This window comes from Pristis pectinata, chromosome 12 (genome assembly GCF_009764475.1).
Source record: "Pristis pectinata isolate sPriPec2 chromosome 12, sPriPec2.1.pri, whole genome shotgun sequence".
In the NCBI taxonomy this organism is placed as follows: domain Eukaryota; kingdom Metazoa; phylum Chordata; class Chondrichthyes; order Rhinopristiformes; family Pristidae; genus Pristis; species Pristis pectinata.
Window position 1 is genome coordinate 51,347,213 of NC_067416.1, and position 25,928 is coordinate 51,373,140.

At 42.4% G+C, this 25,928-nt stretch overlaps 1 gene segment (V, D, J or C); it reads right to left on the minus strand.

The window, feature by feature from the left end:
• Positions 1–2,091: 2,091 nt before the first annotated feature.
• Positions 2,092–25,085, minus strand: LOC127576407 (Ig heavy chain C region, membrane-bound form-like). The segment is given in 7 exon segments: positions 2,092–2,246; positions 5,305–5,463; positions 5,552–5,854; positions 21,609–21,710; positions 22,793–23,113; positions 24,411–24,728; positions 24,821–25,085. Coding segments are annotated over 7 exon segments (1,623 nt in total).
• Positions 25,086–25,928: the final 843 nt, after the last annotated feature.

A 25,928-nucleotide genomic window follows, 5' to 3' on the forward strand; every position in this document is an offset into this window, starting at 1 on the left:
AAAATAAGCTACAGGCAATGATTTCCACAACATCTGATTTACAAAATATGACAGAGCAAGACCCTGAGCCCACCCTCCACCACACTCCCCCTCCCCAGGTCACCTTCATGCTCTACAATATCTTTTTCAATCTTTTTATTAGTTTCCAAATTAATACACATTAATAAATAACATCGATGACTGTACATGTAATACAAAGAGATCGAGAACAATCATGACATACATAATCATAAAGAATAATAAAATATTTAAAAAAATCTGTAGATCTCATGATCTCTTAGTAAATAAATATAATATAAAAGAAAGGAAAGAAAAAGATTTATTGTGTATATAAAAGAAAAGAAAAAAAATCCCCAAATCAATAAAAAAAATTGTAAATAATATATCAAACCAAACTAAAAAGAAAATTTCAAAAAAAAAAGACAAAAAAAAAGAAAAACCTGGACTGAAATTTCTCAATAGAAACAGAGCAGTGTTATGTCGTCAACCCCTTTCCTCTAAATTGGAAAGTTATTGAAAAGGGATCTATATCATATGAAAATATTGAATAAATGGACTCCAAATATCTTCAAATTTAAGCGAAGGATCAACAGTACCACTCCTAATTTTTTCCAAGTTTAAACATGATATAGTTTGAGAGAACTATTGAAAAGTAGTAGGGGGTATTGGATCCTTCCATTTAAGCAAAATGGATCGTTTGGCCATTAATGTGACAAAGGCAATCATTACGGTAAGCAGAAGCAGATAAATGGCCAGAATCTATCCTTAGTAATCCAAAAATTGCAGTGATAGGGTTAGGTTGTAAATCAATATTCAGTACAGTTGAGATAATGTTAAAAATATCTTTCCAATATTTTTCCAAAAGAGGACAGGACCAAAACGTATGTGTCAGAGAAGCCACATCCGATTTACATCTGTCACATATAGGATTTATATGGTGATAAAAATGGGCTAGCTTATCTTTTGACATATGGGTCCTGTGAACTACCTTAAACTGTATCAAACAGTGTCTGGCACACATTGAAGATGTATTAACTAAATGAAGAATTTTCTTCCATGTCTCTGTAGGTAAAGATGTCTGGAGTTCACTTTCCCATTCATTCTTAATCTTGTCCAGTGATTCTGGATGTATTTTCATAATTAAATCATAGATTATTGCTATCAAGCCCTTCTGGTAAGGATTAAGACCTAAATTTTTTTCCGTAATTTCAGTTTTATATGGTGTCGGAAAAGAGGGTATAGTAGCTTTTAAAAAATTTCTAATCTGCAAATATCGAAAAAAGTGTGATCTAGGCAAAATGTATTTGTTAGACAATTGTTCAAAAGATGCCCTGCTCCCCATTCCCAAATATTAACCCTGCCTTCCTCTCCCCCTCCTGTATTTCTGCCCCCCTCCAGTGTCACATACCCTGACATGTTCCTACTGTGATGTCCTCTCCTGCCCCTCCCTCCCACTTACCCCTCTCTGTCCCCCTATTTCCCCTCCAGCATCCCCAGTGCATTTAGAGGTTTATCTCCTGAAATGAGCAGTTGCAGTGCAGTAGCCTAGGATTGCTGAGTGAGTGAGAGGGACACTCCATTTCCAAACATCAGCTGCCACATGGGAATTTCTTGACTGAATGTGGGGCGTGTATCTGCTGGTCACTGCTGAACCTGAAATATAGACAAGAGAGTAAGATATTGTGTGTGCCAAGGTGCAGCACAGACCATAACCTGTAAGGACAGGGAAACCAAATAACATGCAGTCTGTCCTCATTCTGGGAGATAGACCACTTGTCCATGGGGGTCCATCATTATCCTCTGAGGTCACCCCTAAAGGACAGTGTGGATACCACTTGGGGCCTCAGAGTGATCCCACAGTTGGGCTCCTATTTTAGGTCCTGAGTACCGTGTTGTTCACTAAATACAACTCTTGTTTGATTTCCTTGTTTAAGCTCAGGTACCAGATACCCAGTCACGTTCTGTCACCTTTTGCTGTATCAAGGCCCAGAGGATAGGAGTAAAGAGGAAAGGTTCAAAGTCCCAGAGGATGCAATGTGGTGAGAAATGGAAGGTGAAAGTGTGGGCTTCATGGGATATCCCTGTCATTCGTCATTTGGTTACCTTGACAATGGTGACGAAGGTGCTGTAGAGGAAACTGATAACAAACAGAATGGCAAAGGCAGCAACTGTAAGCACATTGTCATCTCCATCCAAGTCTCCCAGTTCTTCTTTCCCCTCCTCTCCTGTTGAGTCTGTGCAGGATTCTGAAAAAAAAACAAAGTGAGACTGTTAGTTTCCTGCAGATGTTTCATGAAGGTCAACAACACCCTGATAACATGAAGACAACTGCCTACCCATTGCCCCTTCTTTCTGTATCTCTCCACTTTCTGAAGGATGTCATCAAATACTTTCACAAAGTTGATAGAAGTATTTTTCCCTGTCCATTAACATTGAATATTTTAAACCTTTGACCGATCAGGTTGATCAGGAATCTTCTATCCTTTGGACAGTGGAAACTTAACACACACATATGTACATAAATATATATAAGTGTATACAGTGAGAGATAGACCAGGAACCATCAATCCGAGGACACCTGTTCCTCCCAACCAGGCAACACCTCCCACCCCTTGTGCAAGTCACTCATTTACTGTCAGTCCAACCATACCAGCAAGGAACACTGACAGCCGAAACCTTTCTGTATCTTCTTTATTGAACTTTCATTGGTTACACTGACACATACACACATTTAACTTCTCATGGAACCTACACAGGTTTCAAACAGGATCAGACCCAACACAAACAAGTTTTAACAGGAATGCAGGATCTCAGAAATGTTGGTCACTGATATTTGATATGGATTTGATCATAGAATATACTTTCATTCTCAATTGATGATGTAGGACTTAATTTTGATTGTTTAAGTGAGGATGATGTCATGGTGAGGTAAACCACACTTATAGGTTCAACCATCAATTGGTGGTTGGCCTGTGGTGTTGTTGGCCACCCTGTCCATGGAAATCTCTGTTGCAGAGAACCCAGTAACCCGACACATCTGCATCTCATCCGGTGGGGAGGGTAGTCTTGAGAGCGAGTCTACTGGGAATAGACTCTTTTATTCATCTGATGTTTACCTTGAATACTCTGCTCTCACACCGACCTCAGCAACTTTCATATCACTGGTGACCTCTCCACATCTAAAAATAAAGGCTTTTCTCTTTTGGAAATAAAAGAAATTGCCAAAAGTGATCAGCACATCTGAGAAAAATAGCGGAGAGAGAAAGAGATAAATGTTATACAGTGAAATGGCATCACAGGTGTACTCTGCACCTCTGCTTTAACACTGGTTCTCTCCCTGGCTGAGTACTGTGCACCTCTCTGGGTTGCTGGAACTCAACAACTGTCTGGTGTCCAGTTACATTCCACAATGCCTGCTCCAATGGAACTCAGATATCTCCATCGGGGAGAGGATGGCGCAGTGGTATTATCACTGGATTAACAATCTAGATACCCAGGGCAAAGTCCTGGGGAACTGGGTTCGAATCACACAATGGCAGATGGTGATAAATTCAAATTCCAATTCTGGAATTAAAGGATGACCATGAAAACCATTGTCAATTGTTGTCAGGGGAGGAAATCTTCTTCCTGTTGGGGAAGAAATCCGCCATCCTTACTTGGTCCGGCCAACACGTGACTCCAGACACACAGCAATGTGGTTGACTCTGAACTGCCCTCTGAAATGGCCCAATAAGCCATTCAGTTGTAATAAATGACTGGAAGGCCAGAAGGATGCCCACACCTCAAGGATTGCAGTGGTTCAAGAAGGCAGCTCACCACCACCTTGTCAAGGGCAACTAGGAACAGGCAATAAATGCTAGCTCAGCCTGCAAGGTTCACATTCCTTGAATGAATATCTAAAAAAAAAGGCTGGTGAATATAGTCCTCCAGACACTCAGTGTGACAAACAACACAGAGAGATGTTAGGAGGAAAATGTGCAGAGAATCACCCTTCTGGAAATAACATCTAATCTCCGACCCAACAATAAAGCTGCTTGTGTTTGATCTTCAGTGAAAAACATGAAACACTGCAAATTGGATCAGAACTGGTGTCACAGCTGCAGTCACTTGAACACAAATGGTGCATTAGGAGTTCAGCAGAATGTTGGTTACCACCAGATGGTTACACATCACCCCATTGCTCACAGGCTTGTACCGAGCTCCACCCTGACTTACCCTGGGACTTTCTGATGGACCTCTTCTCCAGTGTTGGCAAACAAATGTACAGACACAAGTACTCAACCCCACTCTCCAAATCTGCCCCAGGACCTTTAGTCATCTGAAGATGTCTTTATCCCTGTTCCTCGTGAACCCTGAGCCTTCACCCATCCTCTCCTTCACTTCCGTCCATCTCCCGGGTGACCCTGAACTCCTCCAAGTCACTGAGAAGCTGCTCACATAAGGTGGTCATCATCCTGTTCCTCCAGTTCTGCTGACAGGCAGACTTGCTTCAACTTTCTGAGATGCTGTTGTCCAAACATTGATTCATCGTTCCGTCACTAACAAGGCCGGCATTTCTTGCTCTGCTCCACTGAATGAATCACCAGGCCCATCAGAGGGCAGTGAAAAATTTGGTGTGGGACTGAAGGATAAGGGTAAACAGGGTAGGAAGGTGGGTGTCCTTCACAAAAGGACATCAGTGAACCAGTTAGGTTTTATGTGATTTTCAGTTTTATTATCACTTCTACTGATAACAACAATTTTTTTCCTGTTTTTACTTTGTAATCTAAAATTAAAATCCGTGACTATCACATAAGGTTGTGTGTTCAAGCCATTCTCGAGAGGCTTGGGAACGGAGCGAAGCACAGTTCCTGCTGCAAGTACTGAAGGAGAGCTGCACTCTCACACACGCCATCTATCTGAAATGGTACACAGAGGCCCTGAGGGCCTTTAACAATGGACAGACAGATGTTGTGTTAGTGTTTTGGAAGAACCTGAAGCTGTGAAGGAAATATAATTGTTTCAGAACCCGTTGCCTCTGGATTATTAATTCATTCACACAAGCACAATAATGCCACACCTGTCTTTCACTGAAGAACTTGCTTGGCCCTAGTTAGTGGCAGGGGCAGAGGAAGTCAACATTGGAGTGAATCCCAGCACCGTACCTTGAATGCTTTTCACCTCCAGGCTGACACTGGTGTTGGAGGGGGGATGAGACACTGTACAGCTGAAGACTGAGCCTTTCTTCCACTCCTCTGTATTCACAGTCAGGAAGTAGCTGGCACTGAAAGTGCCCCCCCTGCTCCAGAGCAGTCGGTGTAGCACTGGTGTTGGAGGAGATCAGGGAGCCGTCTTTCTCCGAGGTGACGTTTATGAGGTCCGGGTAGAATCCAGAGACCACACACTCGAGGGTGGCTATGTTCCTACTCTTGGTCCCTTCGTGTGGTGGAGGCAGCAGTCTGACCTCGGGACTTTTTGTCTCCACTGGAATAGACGTGCAAACAATGGAAATGTAAAGCAGTTTTACCCAGGTAACTAACATTGGCCATTTAATCGCTGGTCTCTTGCCCACCTTTGGTACTTTTTGTCCGCGCTGATACTGCTGAGGATGAAGAAGGTTGTTGGGCGGAGCACATGTACTCCACCCCACTGGACCTCTCCTCCACACTGGTCTGGAGTTGGCTGATTGCTGCATCTTGGGTCCCTTCCTCTCTCAGTTTTTTGGTCACATTTCCTTTAATTTTCTCCCTCTCGCTCACCTGCCAGTAGATTTGAACCTGGCTCAGATCAGCACCCACAACCATGCACACCAGAGTAGTGGTCTTGTTGATCCAAATCTCTTCAGTGGAGGGATTTTGGATAAAGACAGACAATTCTGCAGATGAGAAATAGAAAACTTACAAACCGGACAAGCTCTGGTGTCAGCTGGCTTCACAACTTCAGCATAGACTTGCACTGAATCTCACCCTGTACAAACTGTACATTGGAATGAAATCAGGGTTGTTTAAAGGGTGGGCTGTTCCTCTCTGCTTACAACCTTTGACTGAGAAAGCAAAATCAAACATCAGGTAACTTATTTCGTGGGAAACCAGTGGGACTTTAAGATAGTTGCAAGGCTGTGCAACATTTAGCTGCTGTGCTGTCAGTAAAATGCAATTTTAGAGCTGTGAAATGCAATGAGAGATGCAGATTCTGACCAAAGAAAACATTTCCTGAATATTTCTTGTCTCGGTGCCTGTGTGGGACTGTCGATCCATTTGTGACATTGGGCCTGCTGAATTATTGAGGCCTCTCATCTCCGTTGGGACTGAACCTGGGATTCATCCAGTTTGAACATCCTGAAGCTGATTTTCAAATTTCCCATGACCCTGCCTCTCTCCATCTCTGTAACTTTCACCAACAAAGCAAGAATATTCTTCGAATATTACACTCCTCCCACTATGGTCCGTCAGTGAACAGGACTGCTGTGACCGGTGACTGTGCCTTCTCTGTCACAAGCACTGGAAGTCACTCACTAAACCTCAGTGGTAAATCCCCTCTGTCCTCCTTCAAGCTGCTCCTTGAAACAACCACATGTGGTAAGGTAGCATATTGGTTCAGCGACTGGCCTGGAGACACCAGTTCACAACCTCACAAGGCAGCTGAGAATTCAAATTCACTGAAACCAATTCTGCAATAAATCCAGTGTCAATAACACTGACAACAAGACGACTACATTGTTCAAACTAACTGTTTCACTGACGTCCTTGATAGAAGGAAATCTGCCATCCATTCCTGCTCTGGTCCATATGTGACTCCACACCCACTTTTGACTGCTCTCAGAAATGGCCCAGCAAGCCCTGACCTCAAGTACATTTCGGGATGGCATGTAATGCTGGCCTTGTCACTGTGGTTCAAATGCTTTGAATGAATCAAATATCTTTGACCAGGTTTGTGGGCACCTGTCCTCTGGCTTGGTGACAGCTTTGTCTGTTAATGTTCCAGTGAAGTACTCGGTGTGTTTAATTTTTTCAAAGGAACTATTTGATAGGAACTTGTTGCTGATCACCAGGCAAGGAAAGATAATTTGCAATGGCCGCGCAAAACCCATGAAGTAGAATATCATCTGAAGGTTGTCACAACCTTCTTCTCAAGGTTGTGATTACTTCTGTAGAGAGGTATTTTCCCCCAAATTTCAAACCTGAATCATAGAACATAGAACAGTACAGTAAGGAACAGGCCCTTCAGCCCACAATGTCATGCCAAACCAATTAAATTTGTAATAAAATGTCCAACTAAACTAATCCCTTCTGCCTACACAATGTCCATATCCTATAATTTCCCTCACATTCATGTGCCTATCTAAGAGCTTCTTGAATGCCCCTATCGAAATTTGCCTCCACCACCACCACCCCAGGCAGCGCATTCCAAGCACCCACCACACTCTGTGTAAAAGCATTGCCCCACACATCTCCTTTGAACTTACCCCCATCACCTTAAATGCATGCCCTCTGGTATTAGACATTTCAACCCTGGGGAGAAGATACTGGCTGTCTACTCAATCTATGCCTCTCATAATCCTATGAACCTCTTTCAGATCTCCCCTCAGCCTCCACCACTCCAGAGAGTACAACCAAGTTATCCAACCTCTCCTCATAGTACATGCCATTGTTGGATGTGGAACAGAAGGTTTGATCAATTATCGCATATATTCTATACTGTCACCATGTTCTGTGCACCATCTACACACACACTCACTCTGGTCCACATTGACTGATCTCACTCTCCAAGACTTGTGTTAAGACTGAATCCCACAAAAGTAACAGGAGTGAACTGCTTCAGGTTGAGCTGAGGGCCTGTTGACAGGGCCCTTTCTTCAATAAACTTACAGTGTTCTCTATTTCTCTCCACTGATGTCTGAACAAGTTTGTGGCCAATTTCTTTTCAAATGTATTGGAGAAACGGAGCACTGCAACATTCTGTAGTCATAGATTGGTAAAGTTTGGTCAGAGTTTGGGCAATGATTTGTGAATTTAGGTTCAATCAGCAGTGCCCTGATGTTGAAGATTTCCAAGTGTTTAGCCCTGTGCTGCTGTACTAATCCAAAAGCAGTGTTTAATTTTGTAAACCTTAGGGTGGAATTTAACCAAACACCACCTGAACTTGAGAATACGGAATTTCTATCATTGACTGAATTCAGTGATTGGGAGGCAGGAAAATGGAACCATTATAGGTTTTGCTCCTGATGCAAGTCCTAATCTGCGGGTCATAAGAATATAAGAAAACGGGGACACAAGACACTGCAGAGGCTGGAATCTGAAGCAAAATCAAAATGCTGGAGGAACTCAGCAGGTCAGGCAGCATCTGTGGAGGGTAATGGACAGTCGATGGTTTGGGTTGAGACCCTTCAACTGGTCTGATAGAGGGGAGATCGAGGTGAGGGGAAGGGGTGCAGCAAGAGCTGGCAAGTGATAGGTGGATCCAGGTGATGAGGGCTGATCGGCAAATGGAGGAAGAGTGGAAATAGCGACAGAGGCTTGGAGGTGAGAGGTGGAGGTGACAAAGGGCTGTTGATGATGGAATCTGATTGGAAAGGAAGGTGGGGCATGGAACAAAATGTGGGAGGTGGGGTGGGCAGGTGGGAACAGTAGGGGGAGTGTATGGATGATGGTCAGATGAGTTGGGTGGAGGGGAGAGGAAACAGGATGATCGGGGGGCTGGGATGGGTTTAGCAGGAACTGGGGAGATCAGGAGGAGAGGAAAAAGGGACAATCAGGTTACCTGAAACTGGAGAAATCCACATTCAACATCAAACACTGACGTCTCCAATTCCATGCAACCTGCTCACCCCCTGTCCTTTTTCTCCCTCCTCCTGACATACCAAGTTCCTCCTGCACCCATCACACCCCCAGCCCCCATCATTCTGCTCCTTTCTCCTCTCCACCCAATCCATCTGCCCATCACCCACACACCCCTCCCACCGGGTCCCCTGCCCCACCTGTTCCCATCTGCCCTCCCCACCTCACTGTTTAGTTCCCTGATCCATCTTCCTTTCCTATCAGATTCCATTCTCTGCAACCATTTGTTGCCTCCACCGATCACCTCCCAGCCTCTGTCACTAATTCTGCTCTTCCCTCCTCCATTTGCCCATCACCCCTCCTCACCTGGATCACCTGGATCCACCTATCACTTGCCAGCTCTTGCTGCCCCCCTTCCCCTCACGTCTTTATACTGGCTACATCCCCTCCACCTTTCGGTCCAGGTGATGGGTCTTGACCTGAAACATCGACTGTCCAATTCCGTCCACTGATGACGCCTGACCTGCTGAGTTCCTCCAGCATTTTGTTTTATGCAGAAGACAACAGGAGCCGGAGGAGACCTCCTGGCCCCTCGGGCCTGCCCCCGTCAATGATCTCACTTTGCTGCAGTTGTCCCGTTCACTTCATCTATTGCCACCTCGACACTTTAAACCTTCCTGGTACACTTCTTACAATGGTACCTGCTCTTCAGTTGCTGGAAGCTGAGAGAAATGGCTTTGTATCCCATGATCTACATCATTAATAAGGTTAGTTAATAGTTACAGTGTCAACAAAGATCGTTGCAGGATACTGCTCATCATCACATCCTGCTGGGTTCAGTACCAATCCATCATCTCCTCTGTCTGTCTCCTGTCATTCTGCCATTTCCCAAACAAGCTAAGCACACAAGATGTGGCCATTTCCGATTGGCTAAGTGGGAGTTGCTTCAAGTACATTTTAACAGGTGGACTCGGAAGGACTGAGGTCCAATTCCTTCACCTTCTGTCACCCTGACTGTCACATGACACAATGACAATGGATTTGTCTTTTTCTTTTTCAATCTTTTTATTAGTTTCCAAATTAATACATATTAATATGTAACATCGATGTTTGTACATGTAATACAAAGAGATGGAGAACAATCATGACATAGATAATCATAAAGGATAATAAAATATAAAAAAAATCTGTAGATCTCACGATCTCTTAGTAAATGAATATAATATAAAAGAAAGGAAAGAAAAAGATTTATTGTGTATATAAAAGAAAAGAAAAAAAACCCAAATCAATAAAAAAAATTATAAACAATATATCAAACCAAACTAAAAAGAAAAATTTCAAAAAAAAAGACTGGACTGAAATTTCTCAATAGAAACAGAGCAGTATTATATCGCCAATTCCGTTCCTCTAAATTGGAAAGTTATTGAAAAGGGATCTATATCATATGAAAATATTGAATAAATGGACTCCAAATATCTTCAAATTTAAGTGAAGGATCAACAGTACCAATCCTAATTTTTTTACAAGTCTAAACATGATATAGTTTGAGAGAACTATTGAAAAGTAGTAGGGGGTATTGGATCCTTCCATTTAAGCAAAATGGATCGTTTGGCCATTAATGTGACAAAGGCAATCATACGGTAAGTGGAAGCAGATAAATGGCCAGACTCCTTAGTAATCCAAAAATTGCAGTGATAGGGTGAGGTTGGAAGTCAATATTCAGTACAGTTGAGATAATGTTAAAAATATCTTTCCAATATTTTTCCAAAAGAGGACAGGATCAAAACGTATGTGTCAGAGAAGCCACATCCGATTTACATCTGTCACGTATAGGATTTATATGGTGATAAAAATGGGCTAGCTTATCTTTTGACATATGGGTCCTGTGAACTACCTTAAACTGTATCAAACAGTGTCTGGCACACATTGAAGATGTATTAACTAAATGAAGAATTTTCTTCCATGTCTCTGTAGGTAAATATGTCTGGAGTTCACTTTCCCATTCATTCTTAATTTTGTCCAGTGATTCTGGATGTATTTTCATAATTAAATCATAGATTATTGCTATCAAGCCCTTCCGATAAGGATTAAGACCTAAAATTTTTTCCGTAATTTCAGTTTTGTATGGTGTCGGAAAAGAGGGTATAGTAGCTTTTAAAAAATTTCTAATCTGCAAATATAAAAAAAAGTTTGATCTAGACATATTGTATTTGTTAGACAGTTGTTCAAAAGATGAGAAACAGTTATCAATGCATAAATCACGAAAACATACTATTCCCTTCCTTTTCCATATAGAAAAAGCTGAGTCAACTCTGGATGGTTGAAAGAAAAAAATTAGATTGAATAGGACTTGACAAGTTAAATTTATTCAATCCAAAAAATTTACAAAATTGGAACCATATTCATATTGTTTGTTAAACTATTGGGTTAATCATATGTTTACTTAACCTGGTAAATGCAAAAGGGAGTGAAGCTCCTAAAATAGAAACTAATGAAAATCCAAGTACTGATTGATGCTCAAGGTGTACCCATTTGGGACATTGAATTACATCTAAATCTTGTATCCAAAACATTAAATATCTGATATTAATTGCCCAATAATATAATCTAAATTTAGGCAGGGCCATACCGCCATCCTTTTTTAGTTTTTGTAAATATTTCTTACTTAACCTTGAGTTTTTATTCTGCCAAATATATGAAAGAATTTTAGAATCAATAGAGTCAAAAAAAGATTTCGGGATGAAAGTTGGAATCGCTTGAAATAAATATAAATGTTTTGGTAAAATATTCATCTTGACCACATTAAAGACAGTGGGGACCATTTAGGAAATAATTGTTTAGCATGGTGAATTAAAGGCAATAAATTAACTTTAAATAAGTCCTTATGTTTCTTTGTAATTTTAACACCTAAATACATAAAATAGTCAGTTACTAATCTAAAAGGTAATTTTCTGTAAATTGGGGTTTGCATATTTAATGGAAAAATTCACTCTTATTAAGATTTAATTTATAGGCAGAAAAAACACTAAACTGATCTAGTAGTGATAGTACTGCGGGGATAGATTCCTCTGGATTAGAAATATGAAGTAGCAGGTCATCTGCATAAAGAGATATCTTATGAATCTTCTATCCGCGAGTAATACCACATATATTTGAAGGATCCTGGAGTGCAATAGCCAGGGGTTCCAAAGCAATATCAACTAATAAAGGACTTAAAGGGCAACCTTGTCTAGTACCTTGAAAAAGCCTAAACAAAGGGGATCTTTGATTATTAGTAAGTATTGAAGCCATAGGTGTATAATAAATCAGTTTAATCGCAGATATAAATTTAGGGCTAAAATTAAATTTTTGAAGTGTAATGAATAGATATACCCATTCTACTCTGTCAATTTTTCAGCATCCAGTGAGACAACACATTCTGGAATTTGGGGTATATATAATATTCATTAATCTCCTAATATTAAAATGTAAATAACAATTCTGAATAAATCCTGTCTGGTTTTCAGAGATAATTTGTGCAAGAACCTTTTCCAATCTAAAGGCCAATATTTTGGAAAATATTTTTGAATCTACATTTAATGAAGAAATAGGTCTATAAGATGCACAATCAGTGGGATCTTAATCCTTTTTAAGAATTAAAATAGTTGCTTCATAGAAAGATTGTGGTAGTTTACCCACTGATAGGGCATCTTTAAAAATTTTTGCTAACCAGGGAACAAGAATATCAGAAAAGGATTTTAAAAATTCCGCTGTATATCCATCAGGGCCGGATGCTTTACCCAAGTTCATTGAAAATATTACTTTCTTTATTTCTTCCTCCGAAATGGGTGCATCTAATGTAGAATGTTCATTTAAAGATAATTGGGGAATCTTCAAATCTCTTAGAAATTCATGCATTGATGTAGAATCCTCAGGGGATTCTGATTGATATAAAGAAGAATAAGATTCTTGAAAGGATTTATTAATTTGAACATGATCTATCATGTACGTACCATCTGGTTTACGAATTTTATTAATCTGACATTTAGGTAAAGTAGCTTTCAATTGGTTGGCCAATAATTTACCAGATTTGTCATCATGTATATAAAATTGACTTCTGGTTTTAAGTAAGAGATTTTCAATTGAAAATGTTAATAATAAACTATGTTGTAATTGGAGTTCTGTTCTCTTTTTATAAAGCTCCAGATTAGGAGTATCAGAATATTTTATATCGATTTCTTTAATCTTGTCAGCTAATATACTTATTTCATTATTAGTTCGTTTTTTCAATCCAGCAGAATATGAAATAATTTGACCATGGATATATGCTTTAAAAGTATCCCATATTATCCCACTGGAGATTTCTTCAGTAAAATTAGTTAAAAAGAAAAATGAAATCTGTTCTTTAATACACTGGACAAAATGGCGCATGATCAGAAATAGCAATTGCATCGTATTTACAGTCCATAATAAGTGGAGCTAGTCTAGCCTCAATAAAAAAATAATCAATCCTCAAGTAATTATGGTAGAAATGAGAAAAGAATGAAAATTCTTTATCACATGGGTGTAGAAATCTCCAAGCATCTAAAATTCCGGATTCAACTAAGAAGGAGTTAATAAAGGCAGCGGATTTGTTTGGAAGTGCAGGATTTGACACAGATCTATCCATTGAATGGTTTAAACAGCAGTTGAAATCTCCACCCATAATCAAAGTGTATTCATTTAAATTAGGAAAAAATGCAAGCAGATGTTTAAAAAATTCAGGGTGATCTACATTGGGTGCATAAACATTAACCATAACAACTTTTTTATTATGAAGTAAACCAGTAATTAATAAAAATCTACCATTTGGGTCTGATATTGTCTCATGATGGACAAACGAAATCGAGGAGTCTATAAAAATAGAGACTCCTTTCACCTTTGCTTGTGAATGTGAATGAAACAGTTGACCCTTCCAAAATCTGAAAAAATGTTGATTATCTTTCTTCCTGATATGAGTCTCCTGGGCAAAAATGATCTGAGCATTTAATCTGTGAAAAACTTTAAAGACCTTCTTGCGCTTGACTGGATTGTTTAAGCCATTAATATTCCATGAGATAAAATTAATAGTCTTACCCATTTTAACTGATTAAAAAACATATAGTATGTAAAGGGTTAATCTTGCTATACAAGAGGCTCACTAGCAGGAAGAAGTAAAAAAGTTCAAAGAGGAAACGGATATGACGGCAATTTAGACATATCTGTAGTTCATCAGTCCAGAAGAAAAAAACCTAAAGATAGCCCCACCCCCCTCCCCCAACAGCCCGAAAACTGGCCAATAGGCAGCCAGAGAGCTAACCTCTAATTGAACTAACCCCAGTTCTATTGGTGGCAGAAGTCCAAGTTGAAAAAAATATGTAAACCACCCATGGCTAGTCTAAACAGGTTATCGACATAGTCAAAACAAAGTTATCAAACTAACAACAATAGTTGTGAGATTGAAACAGAGCCAAAGGGCATTAACAGTTGACATTTAAAAAATACAGTTTTATAGTTATTTTGAAAAGAAAGCAAACGATCAGTCATTTTGTTAAATTCTTAATTATTATTAAAAAAACATTAAAAATATTAAAAGAAAGAAAAGGAGAGGTTTAAATCTAAAAATTAATTGCATAATAAAGCAAGTAGGTAGTAAATCAAAGGAAAAACACTGTGTCTCTTCCACATTTCTTAGATTCTAAAGTTAAAAGCTAGTTCATAAGAAATTCTTTAGCCTCTTGGACGGATTTAAACCATTTGCGAGATTTATCAGGTAGTGTAATTCTCAACCTTGTTGGGAATAATAATGCAGGGTGATAATTGCTTTGATAGAGATGAGCCATAATTGGTTTGTAGGTCAGCCTTACTTTCATAACTTCTGGGGCGTAATCTTCAACTATTCAAAGCTTCCATTGTTTAAATTGAATCATTCCACGTCCATGAGCGGTGCGAATCAAGAGTTCCTTGATGTTGACATAATGAAATCTCAATATTACTGGCCGAGGTTTTTGGTGTGGGGCAGGTTTGGATCTTTTTGCTCGATGAGCCCTATCAAGAATAGGCTGAACAGGAAACATTTTGGAACCAAACACATCGACCAGAAGTTTAGAAAAAAAATCCGTAGGGTTACCAGTCTCTGTGTTCTCCGGAAAACCGATGATTCTCCTGCTGCAGCCTTCCAGGTCGATGATCCTCTGTTATTGCTTTTCCAGGTTTTGCTTGGTCATGATTAAGGCTTTTTCAAGTGAGTGGAGTTTGGCATCTCTCTCTTTACCAGCTCGGTTGAGTTCAGCAATGAATTGCTGTTGTTTGGCGTTTTCCTGGATAAGTGTATTTTGTCTGTCTTCAAAGTCCTTTAAAAGGGACTTCAATTTGGCAAAGCTCTGGTCAAACTTTTTATCCAGATTGGAAATAGCTTCCAAAGTAGGTTGGTCTTAGCTGACGCTTTGGATCTGGTGTTCATTTCAACAGTTAAAAATCAAAATTAAACTTGTGCCGGTATTGTAAAAGACTAATTAAAGAGTGGTAAATGAAGGATTGAAAAGTGACTGGAGCAAAGCCAAGTTATGACTTACTCCATCGAGTGCCACCAATAGACTCCTGACAATGGAGTTGTCGATGAATGATTGCAAACAATCTCTGTCCATTAGTCTGCAGCAGATCCAGGCATGGTGTGGGGACACCCACTGGTGGAAGGTGTTATCCACCATAGATCCAAAGTTCCTTATTTCTCTCTGAGTCTGTATCACCTACCACACCTCATGTCCCAAGGTACTCGTTTAATGTCTCCCAAAACACACTAGCATTGTGGAACACTCACAACCCAGACCTTTTCATATTTTCTTTGATTGGTGACACTGACATACCTTTAACCTCTCATTGGGACTACACAAATTTCATGTGTGATCTCCAGTCACATTCCACAATGCCTGCTCCAATGGAACTCAGAAATCTCCACCAATAGAAAGGCTGGCTCATATAGTCCTCTGGATATTCAGTGTGATAAATGACAAGGAGAGATGTTAAGTGGAAGCTGGAGGGAAGTGTGTCCTCAATCACCCCTCCAGATATAACATATAGCCTCTGACCCAACGATAAAGCTGCTTGTGTTGGATCTTCAGTGAATTGGATCAGAACTGGTGTCGCAGCTGCAGTCACTTGAGCACAAACAGTGCATTAAGATTTCAGCGGAATGTTCGTCACAACCCTGTTTAGACTGTGAACCATGTAACAGCATTCTGCACTCTGCACACAGTATCAGTGACATTCTGGAGATACTGTGAGGGATGAGGTCCCAGTGGAGCAGAACTGAGGCCAGTACATCATTAGAAGGCCTCTCTCTGTCTCTTTCTTGGTCTCTCCCTGCTTTAGCCTCTCAGTTTGTCCTACTGCCTTCCCCCTTTGATTCATTCACACACTATTTCTCTTTCTCTCTGTTTCTTTCCAATTTCATCTTTTGTCTCTGTTTGCAATTCTCTCCATCTCTGTCTCCACTCGTCTCACAAGAACAAAAGAAAATGGGAGCAGGAGTGGATCACCAGGTACCTCAAACCTGCCCTGCCATTCAGTATGATCATGGCTGATCTGTGTTGGCATCAACTCCTCTTCTGTGCCACTTCCCCAAAGCCCTGAATTCAAATGTTTATCTTTCTCCTCCTTAAGTATATAGAATGATCTGGCCTCCAGCATCCTTTGAGGCTGAGAATTGCAGAGATTCACTCCCCCTGAGGGAAGAAATTTCTCCACACCTCAGTTTTAAATGACTGGCCCCTGACTTTGGAACAATGTCCCCTTGTTTGTGACTCCCTCACTGGTGAAAACATCTCAACAGCTACCCTCTCATGCCCCTTTAGGATCTTGTATGTTTGAGTAAAGACATCCCTCATTCTTCTAAGCTCCAAGGAATACAGACCCAGACCGTCCAGCCTCTGTCACAGTCTGACAGTCCTGAGACACAGAGGTTTAACTACGCCACTGGAATAGAACAGTTCCCAACATTGAGACGTTTCTTTTATTCAGCCTCACACGTGCAGACCTGGTGAGCAACAGCAAGCTGACTGAGGACAGTGATCCCCCTTGTTTGACACAGATGTCATGTGTGGGTCAGTGGTTCACAATATCTCCTCTTGGTCAGAGTTTGTGGGTTCTAATTTCTCTCCAGGGCCTTGCACCGATAATCAAGACCAACACTCCAGAGAAATCCGGAGGGTCAGATCCACTATTTGAGATGCTGTCATTGGGATGAGGCTTTAAGCAGAGGCTTATCAAGTAGATCTCAGTCATCCCCTGACACAACTGGAAGAGGAATATGAGAGTTCTCCTCGGAGTTCTCAGCCAATATTTATCATGCAACGAGCAGCTGAACACGGAAGATCTGACCAGATCTGATTTGCTGTGTGGGAGCTTGCTTGGAGTACATTGTGACAGTTAGATTCGGAAAGACTATGGTGCAATCCGTTCACCTTCTGTCACATTACACAGTGATAATGGAGTTGTTGGCTAATGATCGCAAACAACCTCTGTGCATCAGTCGACAACAGATCCAGGGATGCTGTGAGGACACCCAATGCAGGAAGGTTTGGGTCATCATTGATTTAAACACACCTATTTCTCCCTGAGTGTGCATCACCTACCACACCTCATGTCCAAAGTTACTCTGTCTCACCCGTCTCCAAAAAACCACACCCACAAGAGACACTCACAAACCAAACATTTTCATGTCACCATTATTGAACTTGGATCAGTACATTGAAACAAAGATTTAATCATAGAATCATCGAACATTACAGCACAATAAAGGCCCTTCAGCCCACAATGTTGTGTCAACCTTTAAACCTCACCTAAGACTATCTACCCCCTTCCTCCTACATATCCCTCTATTTTAAATTCCTCCATATGCTTATCTAACAACCTCTTGAACTTGACCACTGTACCTGCCTCCACCACCACCTCAGGCAGCACATTCCATGCCCCAACCACTCTCTGGGTAAAAAACCTTCCTCTGATATCTCCCTTGAACTTCCCACCCATTACTTTAAAGCCATGCCCTCCTGTATTGAGCACAGGTGCCCTGGGAAAGAGGCGGTGGCTGTCTACTCTATCTATTCCTCTTAATATTTTGTACAACTCTATCATGTCTCCTCTCATCCTCCTCTCCAGAGTAAAGCCCTAGCTCCCTTAGTCTCTCCTCATAATGCATACTCTCTAAACCAGGCAGCATCCTGGTAAATCTCCTCTGCACCCTCTCCAACGCTTCCACATCCTTCCAATAATGAGGTGACCAGAACTGGACACAGTACTCTAAGTGTGGTCTAACCAGAGTTTTGTAGAGCTGCATCATTACCTCGCAGCTCTTAAACTCGATCCCATGACTTATGAATGCTAACATCCCATAAGCTTTCTTAACCACCCTATCCACCTGTGAGGCAACTTTCAGGGATCTGTCGATATGAACCCCCAGATCCCTCTGCTCCTCCACCCTACCCAGAATCCTGCCATTAACTTTGTACTCCGCCTTGGAGTTTGTCCTTCCAAAGTGTACCACCTCACACTTCTCTGGATTGAACTCCATCTACCATTTCTCAGCCCAGCTCCGTATCCTATCAATGTCCCTCTGCAATCTTCGACAATCCTCAATACTATCCACAACACCACCAATCTTTATGTCGTCTGCAAACTTGCCAACCCACCCTTTTACCCCTCATCCAAGTTATTAATAAAAATCATGAAAAGCAGAGGTCCCAGAACCGATCCTTGTGGGACACCACCAGTCACAGCCCTCCAATCTGAATGCACTCCCTCCACCACAACCCTCTGCTTTCTGAATCCACACTGCCAAGTTTCCCTGGATCCCATGCCCTCTGACCTTCTGAAGAAGCCGACCATGTGGAACCTTGTCAAATGCCTTACTAAAATCCATGTTGACCACATCTACTGCACTATCTTCATCAATCTGCCTAATCACCTCCTCAAAGAACACTATCAGGCTCGGGAGACACGATTTGCCCTTCACAAATCCATGCTGGCTGTCCCCGTTCAGCCCATGATTATCTAAACGCTTGTAGATCCTACCTCTAAGAAACATTTGCAACAGCTTGCCCACCACAGACGTAAGGTTCACTGGCCTATAATTCCCTGGACTATCACCACTACCTTTTTTGAATAAGGGGACAACATTTGCCACCCTCCAATCCTCCAGTACCATTCCTGTGGACAACGACGACTCAAAGATCCTAGCCAATGTTTCAGCAATCTCCTCCCTTGCCTCACGAAGCAGCCTGGGGAATATTCCATCAGGCCCCGGGGACTTATCTGTCCTAATATTTTTTAACAGCTCCAACATATCCTCTCTCTTGATATCCACATGCTCTAGAACATTAACCTCACCAACACTGTCCTCAGCATCATCAAGGCCCCTCTCCTTGGTGAATACTGAAGAGAAGTATTCATTGAGGACCTCACCCACTTCCACAGCTTCCAGGCACATCTTTCCACCTTTGTCTCTAATCGATCCTACCTTTACTCCTGTCATCCTTCTGCTCTTCACATAATTGAAAAATGCCTTGGGGTTTTCCTTAACCCGACTCGTCAAGGCCTTTTCATGTCCCCTTGCTCTCTTCAACCCCTTCTTAAGTTCCCTTCTTGCTACCCTGTATTCCTCAAGAGCCCTATCTGATCCTTGCTGCCTACACCTTATGTATGTTGCCTTCTTCCTCCTAACTAGATGTTCCACCTCTCGTCACCCATGGTTCCTTCACCCTGCCATTCTTTCTCTGCCTCACTGGGACAAATTTATCCCAAACATCCTGCAAGAGATCCCTGAACAACGACCACATCTCCATAGTACATTTCCCTTCAAAAATGTCATCCCAATTTACACTCACAAGTTCTAGCCTTATAGCTTCATAAACTGCCTTTCCCCAATTAAATATTTCCCTGTCTTCTTTGCTCCTATTCTTGTCTATGACAATGCTAAAGGTTAGGGAGCGGTGGTCACTGTCCCCCAAATGCGAGATCTGTCATCTGACCTGGTTCATTACCTAATACTAGATTCTATATGGCATTCCCTCTAGTCGGCCTGTCAACATATTGTGACAGGAATCCATCCTGGACACACTTCACAAACTCTTTCCCATATAAACCTTTGGTACTAAGCAGGTGCCAATCAATATTTGGGAAGTTGAAGTCTCCCGTGATAACAACCCTGTTATTTTTGCACCTTTCCAAAATCTGCCTCCCAATCTGCTCCTCAGTATCCTTACTGCTACCAGGGGGCCTATAGAATACTCCCAGTAGAGTAACTGCTCCTTTCTTGTTCCTAACTTCCACCCATACTGACTCTAGAGAGGATCCTGCTACATTATCCAACCTTTCTGCAGCTGTAATAGTATCCCTGACCAGACCTAACCTCCTCCTCTTCTCCCCCCCTCCCTATCCCTTTTAAAACACTGAAATCCAGGAATATTCAGTATCCATTCCTGCCCTGGTGACAACCAAGTCTCTGCAAGAGCCACAATATCATAGTTCCATATATTTATCCAAGCTCTCAGTTCATCACCCTTACTCCTGATACTTCTTGCATTTAAGTAAATGCACTTTAGCCCATCTACCTTACTACTTTTATACCCTATACTCTGCTTCTCCTTCCTCAAAGCCTCTCCATATGTTAGATCTGTCTTTACTCCATGCACCTTTTCCACTGACCTATCCCTCTGGTTCCCATCCCCCTTGCAAACTAGTTTAAACCCTCCTGAACCACACTAGCAAACCTGCCTGCAAGGATATTGGTCCCCCTCGAGTTCAGGTGTAACCCATCCACTCTGTACAGGTCCCACCTTCCCCAGAAGAGATCCCAATGATCCAAAAATCTAAAACCTTGCCCCCTGCACCAACTCCTCAGCCACGCATTCATCTGCCATCTCCTCCTATTCTTACTTTCACTATCACGTGGCACTGGCAGCAATCCTGAGATTGCTACTCTTGAGGTCCTGTTCCTCAGCCTCCTGCCTAGCTCCCTAAACTCACTTTTCAGAACCTCATCCCCCTTCCTACCAATGTTGTTGGTACTAACATGCACCACGACTTCCGGCTGCTTTCCCTCCCACTCAAGAATGCTGTGGACCCAATTGGAGACATCCCGGACACTGGCACCTGGGAGGCAACATACCAGCCAGGATTCTCGCTCATGTCCACAGAATTGCCTGTCTGAGCCCCTAACTATAGAGTCCCCTATCACTACTGCCATCCTCTCTCTTTCCCTACCCTTCTGACCCACAGGGCTGGACTCTGTGCCAGAGGCACTGCCACTGTTGCTTCCCCCAGGTAGGCTGTCTCCCCCAACAGTAAAGCTGGAGCACTTATTGTCAAGGGGTACAGCCACAGGGGTACTCTCTAATACCTGACTCTTCCCCTTCCTCTCTGTGATCCACACCTCATGCGATCCCACACAGTGTTGAAATCCATTTGAACATGGCAGAAAAAGGTCTGAAATGGGACCCAGAAGCTTCGAGATTTGTGGTGAATCAGGTTTGTAGCTTAATTTGATTCTTGATTCTAATTTTGTTCTTAATTATTTTAAAAGGTCCAGATTTTGATCATGTTTTAATGAGTTAAACTATCCTCTGTGACAGTAAAAAATCATAAAACCATCAAAACAAGGTGTTATTGATTGAATCTTGCGGTTTTATACACAAGATTTAAAACTATCAGTCAGAACAAGTGAGAGATTGACCAGGGTGGGTTTGCTGTGAGATTTATTGATGTTTCGGAACAGACTGGTCGTGATCGACTCATGTCCCACCACACAGGAGAAAGTGGTGCCGCTATTCCAGTCCTCTGGAGAAACCTTCAACTGACTGGTCATTGTGTTCCAGCCGTTTCTGATGTCCTTGGTCACCAGCTGGTTCATGAACCCTGTCTTCAGAAGGGTGTCGATGGCCATCCAGGCCACGTAGATCTCTGCAGGAGAGAACTTGGTGACCAGGCACATCAAGGTCACCACCTGATATGTCTCTACCTCATCCGATGAAGGGGGGAGGAGGTAGACTTGAGAACGAGTCACACCACCACCTGGAAACTCAGTTAGACCAAATCTTTCAATAATTCCCCACGCAACATATTCTGATCTTATACCAACATGGGCAACGTCTGCACTTTGAGGGACTTCACTTTAAGTGAAACTAAAGGCTTTTCCCTTGTTGGGATGTGCAGAGCAGAAATCTTGAATCTGGTGCATTTTATACCTTCCAGTGAGGTTAGTCTATTCAGTTTAATCAACAGGAGCCACTGAACACAGAGACTCGACAGAAAGTGGAACTCAGCCCCTGGACTTGTGTCATCCTGTGCTGTCTGTTCTATCTCCCCTTCAGTCTGTGCCTCAACCTCCCTACCCTTCCAGTCGCTGACTTGACCCAGTCTCGACCTCATGCTGTGAAAGGTGCAAATCCCTCTCCCTCTACCCCATCACAGGAACTCACCACACAGGAGCCAATGGCTTTGGGTGAGGCTGCTGTGGGGATTTGGGATTTTACTGATGTGTTTAATCAGGAGGGTTCAATCTTCTTTTGGTCCCTCACACTCTCTGAGAAACTGTACTGGGCATTCACTAGAGTTTAGAAGAATGAGAGGGAATCTCATAGAAACCTGTCAAATTCTTACCAGGATTGGACAGCTTGGATGCAGGAAGAATGTTGGGGGATGGTGGGGGAATCCAGGACCAGGGGTGGCAGTCTAAGCTGTGTAGGTGTGAAGGGGAGTGAGAACCTGTGGAATTCCCTCCCACAGAAAGCAGTTTAAGCCTAGTCATTAAATACATTCAAGAGCGAGTTGTATATATTTCTTCGGGTGAAGGGATCAAAGGATGAGGAAAGAAAGCAGGAACAGGGGACTGAATTTGGAGACCATATTGAATGGTTGAGCAGGATGGAGGGACCCAATGACCTACTCCTGCTCATTTTCTGTCGGTCTGTCACAGTGCTGGCAGGTGATAAATCTGTCCATTTGTGAAGATCAGACTCACACTGAGCTCTGTCCACACGTACCTGTGTCCTTCTTGATGGATCTCTTCTCCAGCGTTGGCAAACTCTTGTCCTCCACCCGACACAAGTACTCAGCCCCACTGTCCCACTCTGCAGCAGGGACTGTCAGTCTGCTGGTGATCGTGTCTTCACCTCTGTCGCTGTGTGGACCTTGAGTCCTCACCCCACCTTCTCTCCTCCTTCCGTCCACCTGCCAGGTTGCCCTGAATTTCTGTAAATCACTGTGAACCACCATACACAGAATGGTCACCGTCCTGTTAGTCCAGATCTCTTCGAAGGAAGGTTTGCTTAAAGTGACTGAGGGGCAGGTATCTGAACATTCATCTGGGAGAAACGTCACAATTATTATTTCATCATTTCCCAGTGGATGAGTGTGTCACTGACAGGACCGACATTTCTTGCTCATCTCCAGTGAATGCTTTGCCGGTCCCATCAAGATCAGTTGAGACTTATCTACATTGGTGAAGGAATGAAGCTCCCCTATTGATCAGACAGGGTAAACACCTGAAGGAATGTACATGAACAAGTTTGGCTCTTGCATTATTTTTGCTGTTTCACCTAAACAGTTATTAAAACAAATACAGAAATTACCCAGCATTTCAGGCTGTGTCTGTGGAGAGGGAAACACAGCTAACGTTTCAGGTGAAAACTATTCTAGCACTTTTCCTTTATATTTCAAAATTTAAGCATCAGAAATATTTAGTTTTTGTCACAAAAGTTTAAATGCATTCTTCCTCGATTAGAACATGGAACAGTACAGCACAAGAACAGGCCCTTTGACCCACGATGTTGTGCTGAACTAATTAAAGTAGTAATTAAATGCCCAACTAAACTAATCCCTTCTGTCACCACAATGTCCATGTCCCTCTATTCTCTGTACATTCATGTGCCTGTCGAAGAGCCTCTTAAACACCTCTATCGTATTTGCCTCCACTACCATCCCTGCCTGTGCATTCCAGGCACCCACCACTCATTGTGTATAAAACTTGCCCTGCACAATTCCTTTGAACTTACCTCCCTCTCACCTTAAATGCATGCCCTCTATCTGGTATTAGGCATTTCGACCTTGAGAAAAATACACCAGCTGTCTACTCTATCTATGCCTTTCATAATCTTATAAACTTCTATCAGGTCTCCCCTCAGCCTCTGACACTCTGGGAGAACAACCCAAGTTTGTCCAACCTTTCCTTATAGCACGTGCCCTCTAATCCAGACAGCATCCTGGTAAACCTTTTCTGCACCCTCTGCACAGCCTCCACACAGCCTCCACATCCTTCCTGTAATGGGGCAACCAGGACTGAATGCAATACTCCAGATGCAGCTGACTAGAGTTTCAGCGAACAGAGTTAGCGTTTCAGGTGAAAAATATTCCAGCACATTTGCTTTATATTTTAAAATTCAGTGCTCTCCAGGGTGCCTGTCCAGTGAAATAGTTTGGATTGTCCTCAAATTATGAAAACATTTTCAGAGATGCAATTATTTATCTGGCCAGACTTCTAGATTATCATTTCACTCACATAATCACAGGAGGGCTGCACCATGTTTCAGTGTTGACCCTGTCTGGCAGAGTTTATCGTGCAAAGCAAACAATTTCAATTATGGGGTGAGTCCCAATTCCTACCTTGGATGTTTTTCAGTTGCTTCTTGATAAGGGAATTGGAGGGGAAATATGTCACTGTGCAGCTGAAGACGGAGTCTGACTTCCACTCCTGTAAGCTCACAGTCAGGAAGTAGCTGGCACTGAAAGTACCCCCCTGCTCCAGAGCAGTCGGTGTAGCACTGGTGTTGGAGGTGACCACAGAGCTGCCTTTCTCCCAAGTGACGCTGATGCGATTGGGGTAGAATCCAGAGACCACACACTCGAAGGTGGCTGTGTTTCTATTCTTGGTCTCTTCCTGTAGTGGAGGCAGCAGTCTGACCTTGGGACCCTTTGTCTTGACTGGAATAGACGAGCAAACAAACAATAGACGAGTAAACCACTTTTACTCAGGTAACTAACGTTGGCCGTCTAATCATTGATCTCTTGCCCACCTTTGGTACTTTTTGTCCGCGCTGACACTGTTGAGGGTGAAGAAGGTTGCTGGGCAGAGCACACGTACTCCACCCCACTGAACCACTCCTCCACACTGGTCCGGAGTTCACTGATCACTGTGTTTCGGATCCCTTCCCTCTCCGGTGGTCGGGTCACAGCTTCTTTAGTTCTGTCCTTCCCGCTCACCTCCCAAGAGATGTGGACCTTGCTCGGATCAGTACAGATAATGGTGCACTTCAGGACAGCGGTCTTGTTGATCCACATCTCCTCAATGCCAGGATTTTGAATAAAGACAGACAATTCTGTAGATTGAAAATGGAAAAGTTCAGAATCTTACTGGAGACTTTTCTATTGCTTATGTTAGGTCAGGACAGATCATCAGTACATTACAGCTGTATTTACTGGAAACAGAATGACAGAAACACCCAGAGTTTCACATATTGCTGCAAGTTTTGACTGTGAAAATAAAATCAGAACAAAAGACGTGCCAACAAGGTTTTGAATCCCTTTCCAATGACTGTGACCAATAAAGTTTACAGTGAGGCTGAGCAACGTTTAATTACTGTGAGAGAGAGAAGCCTGCAGGTTCCTTGGCAGAGACACAGTTCAGTATATTCTCTGCTTGGAGCCCCTGTGGCATTGAGGAGTAACACTGAGCACTGTGAATCAATGAGAATCCTTTTCTCTGTCTGTGCTGAGCCTGGGATTCACTCAATTTAAAAACTTCACATTCTGACATTCCAGTCTTACTATGACCATGCCCTTCCCCATCTCTGCAACCTTCACCTCCCACACAACCTTCAGTAAAGGATGCATCCTTCCAACTCTGGTCACTGATACACCTGCACTCCTTCTGTTGGTGGCTGTGTCTTTAGCAGTCTTGCTGACAAACACTGAAGCTCACTCTGTAAACTTCCACAGCAGACTCCAGTCTCTCCTCCTTGAAATGACCAGCTATGGTAAGAATGTATCCATAAGTTGCTGGGCTGATGATCTGGTGATGGAGTTCAAATCCCACCTGACAGCTGGTAATTTAAATTCAATTAATAAATGCATTCTGGAGTAAAAAGCTCACACTGGTGGTGGGGACTGTGGAAGGTTTTGTAC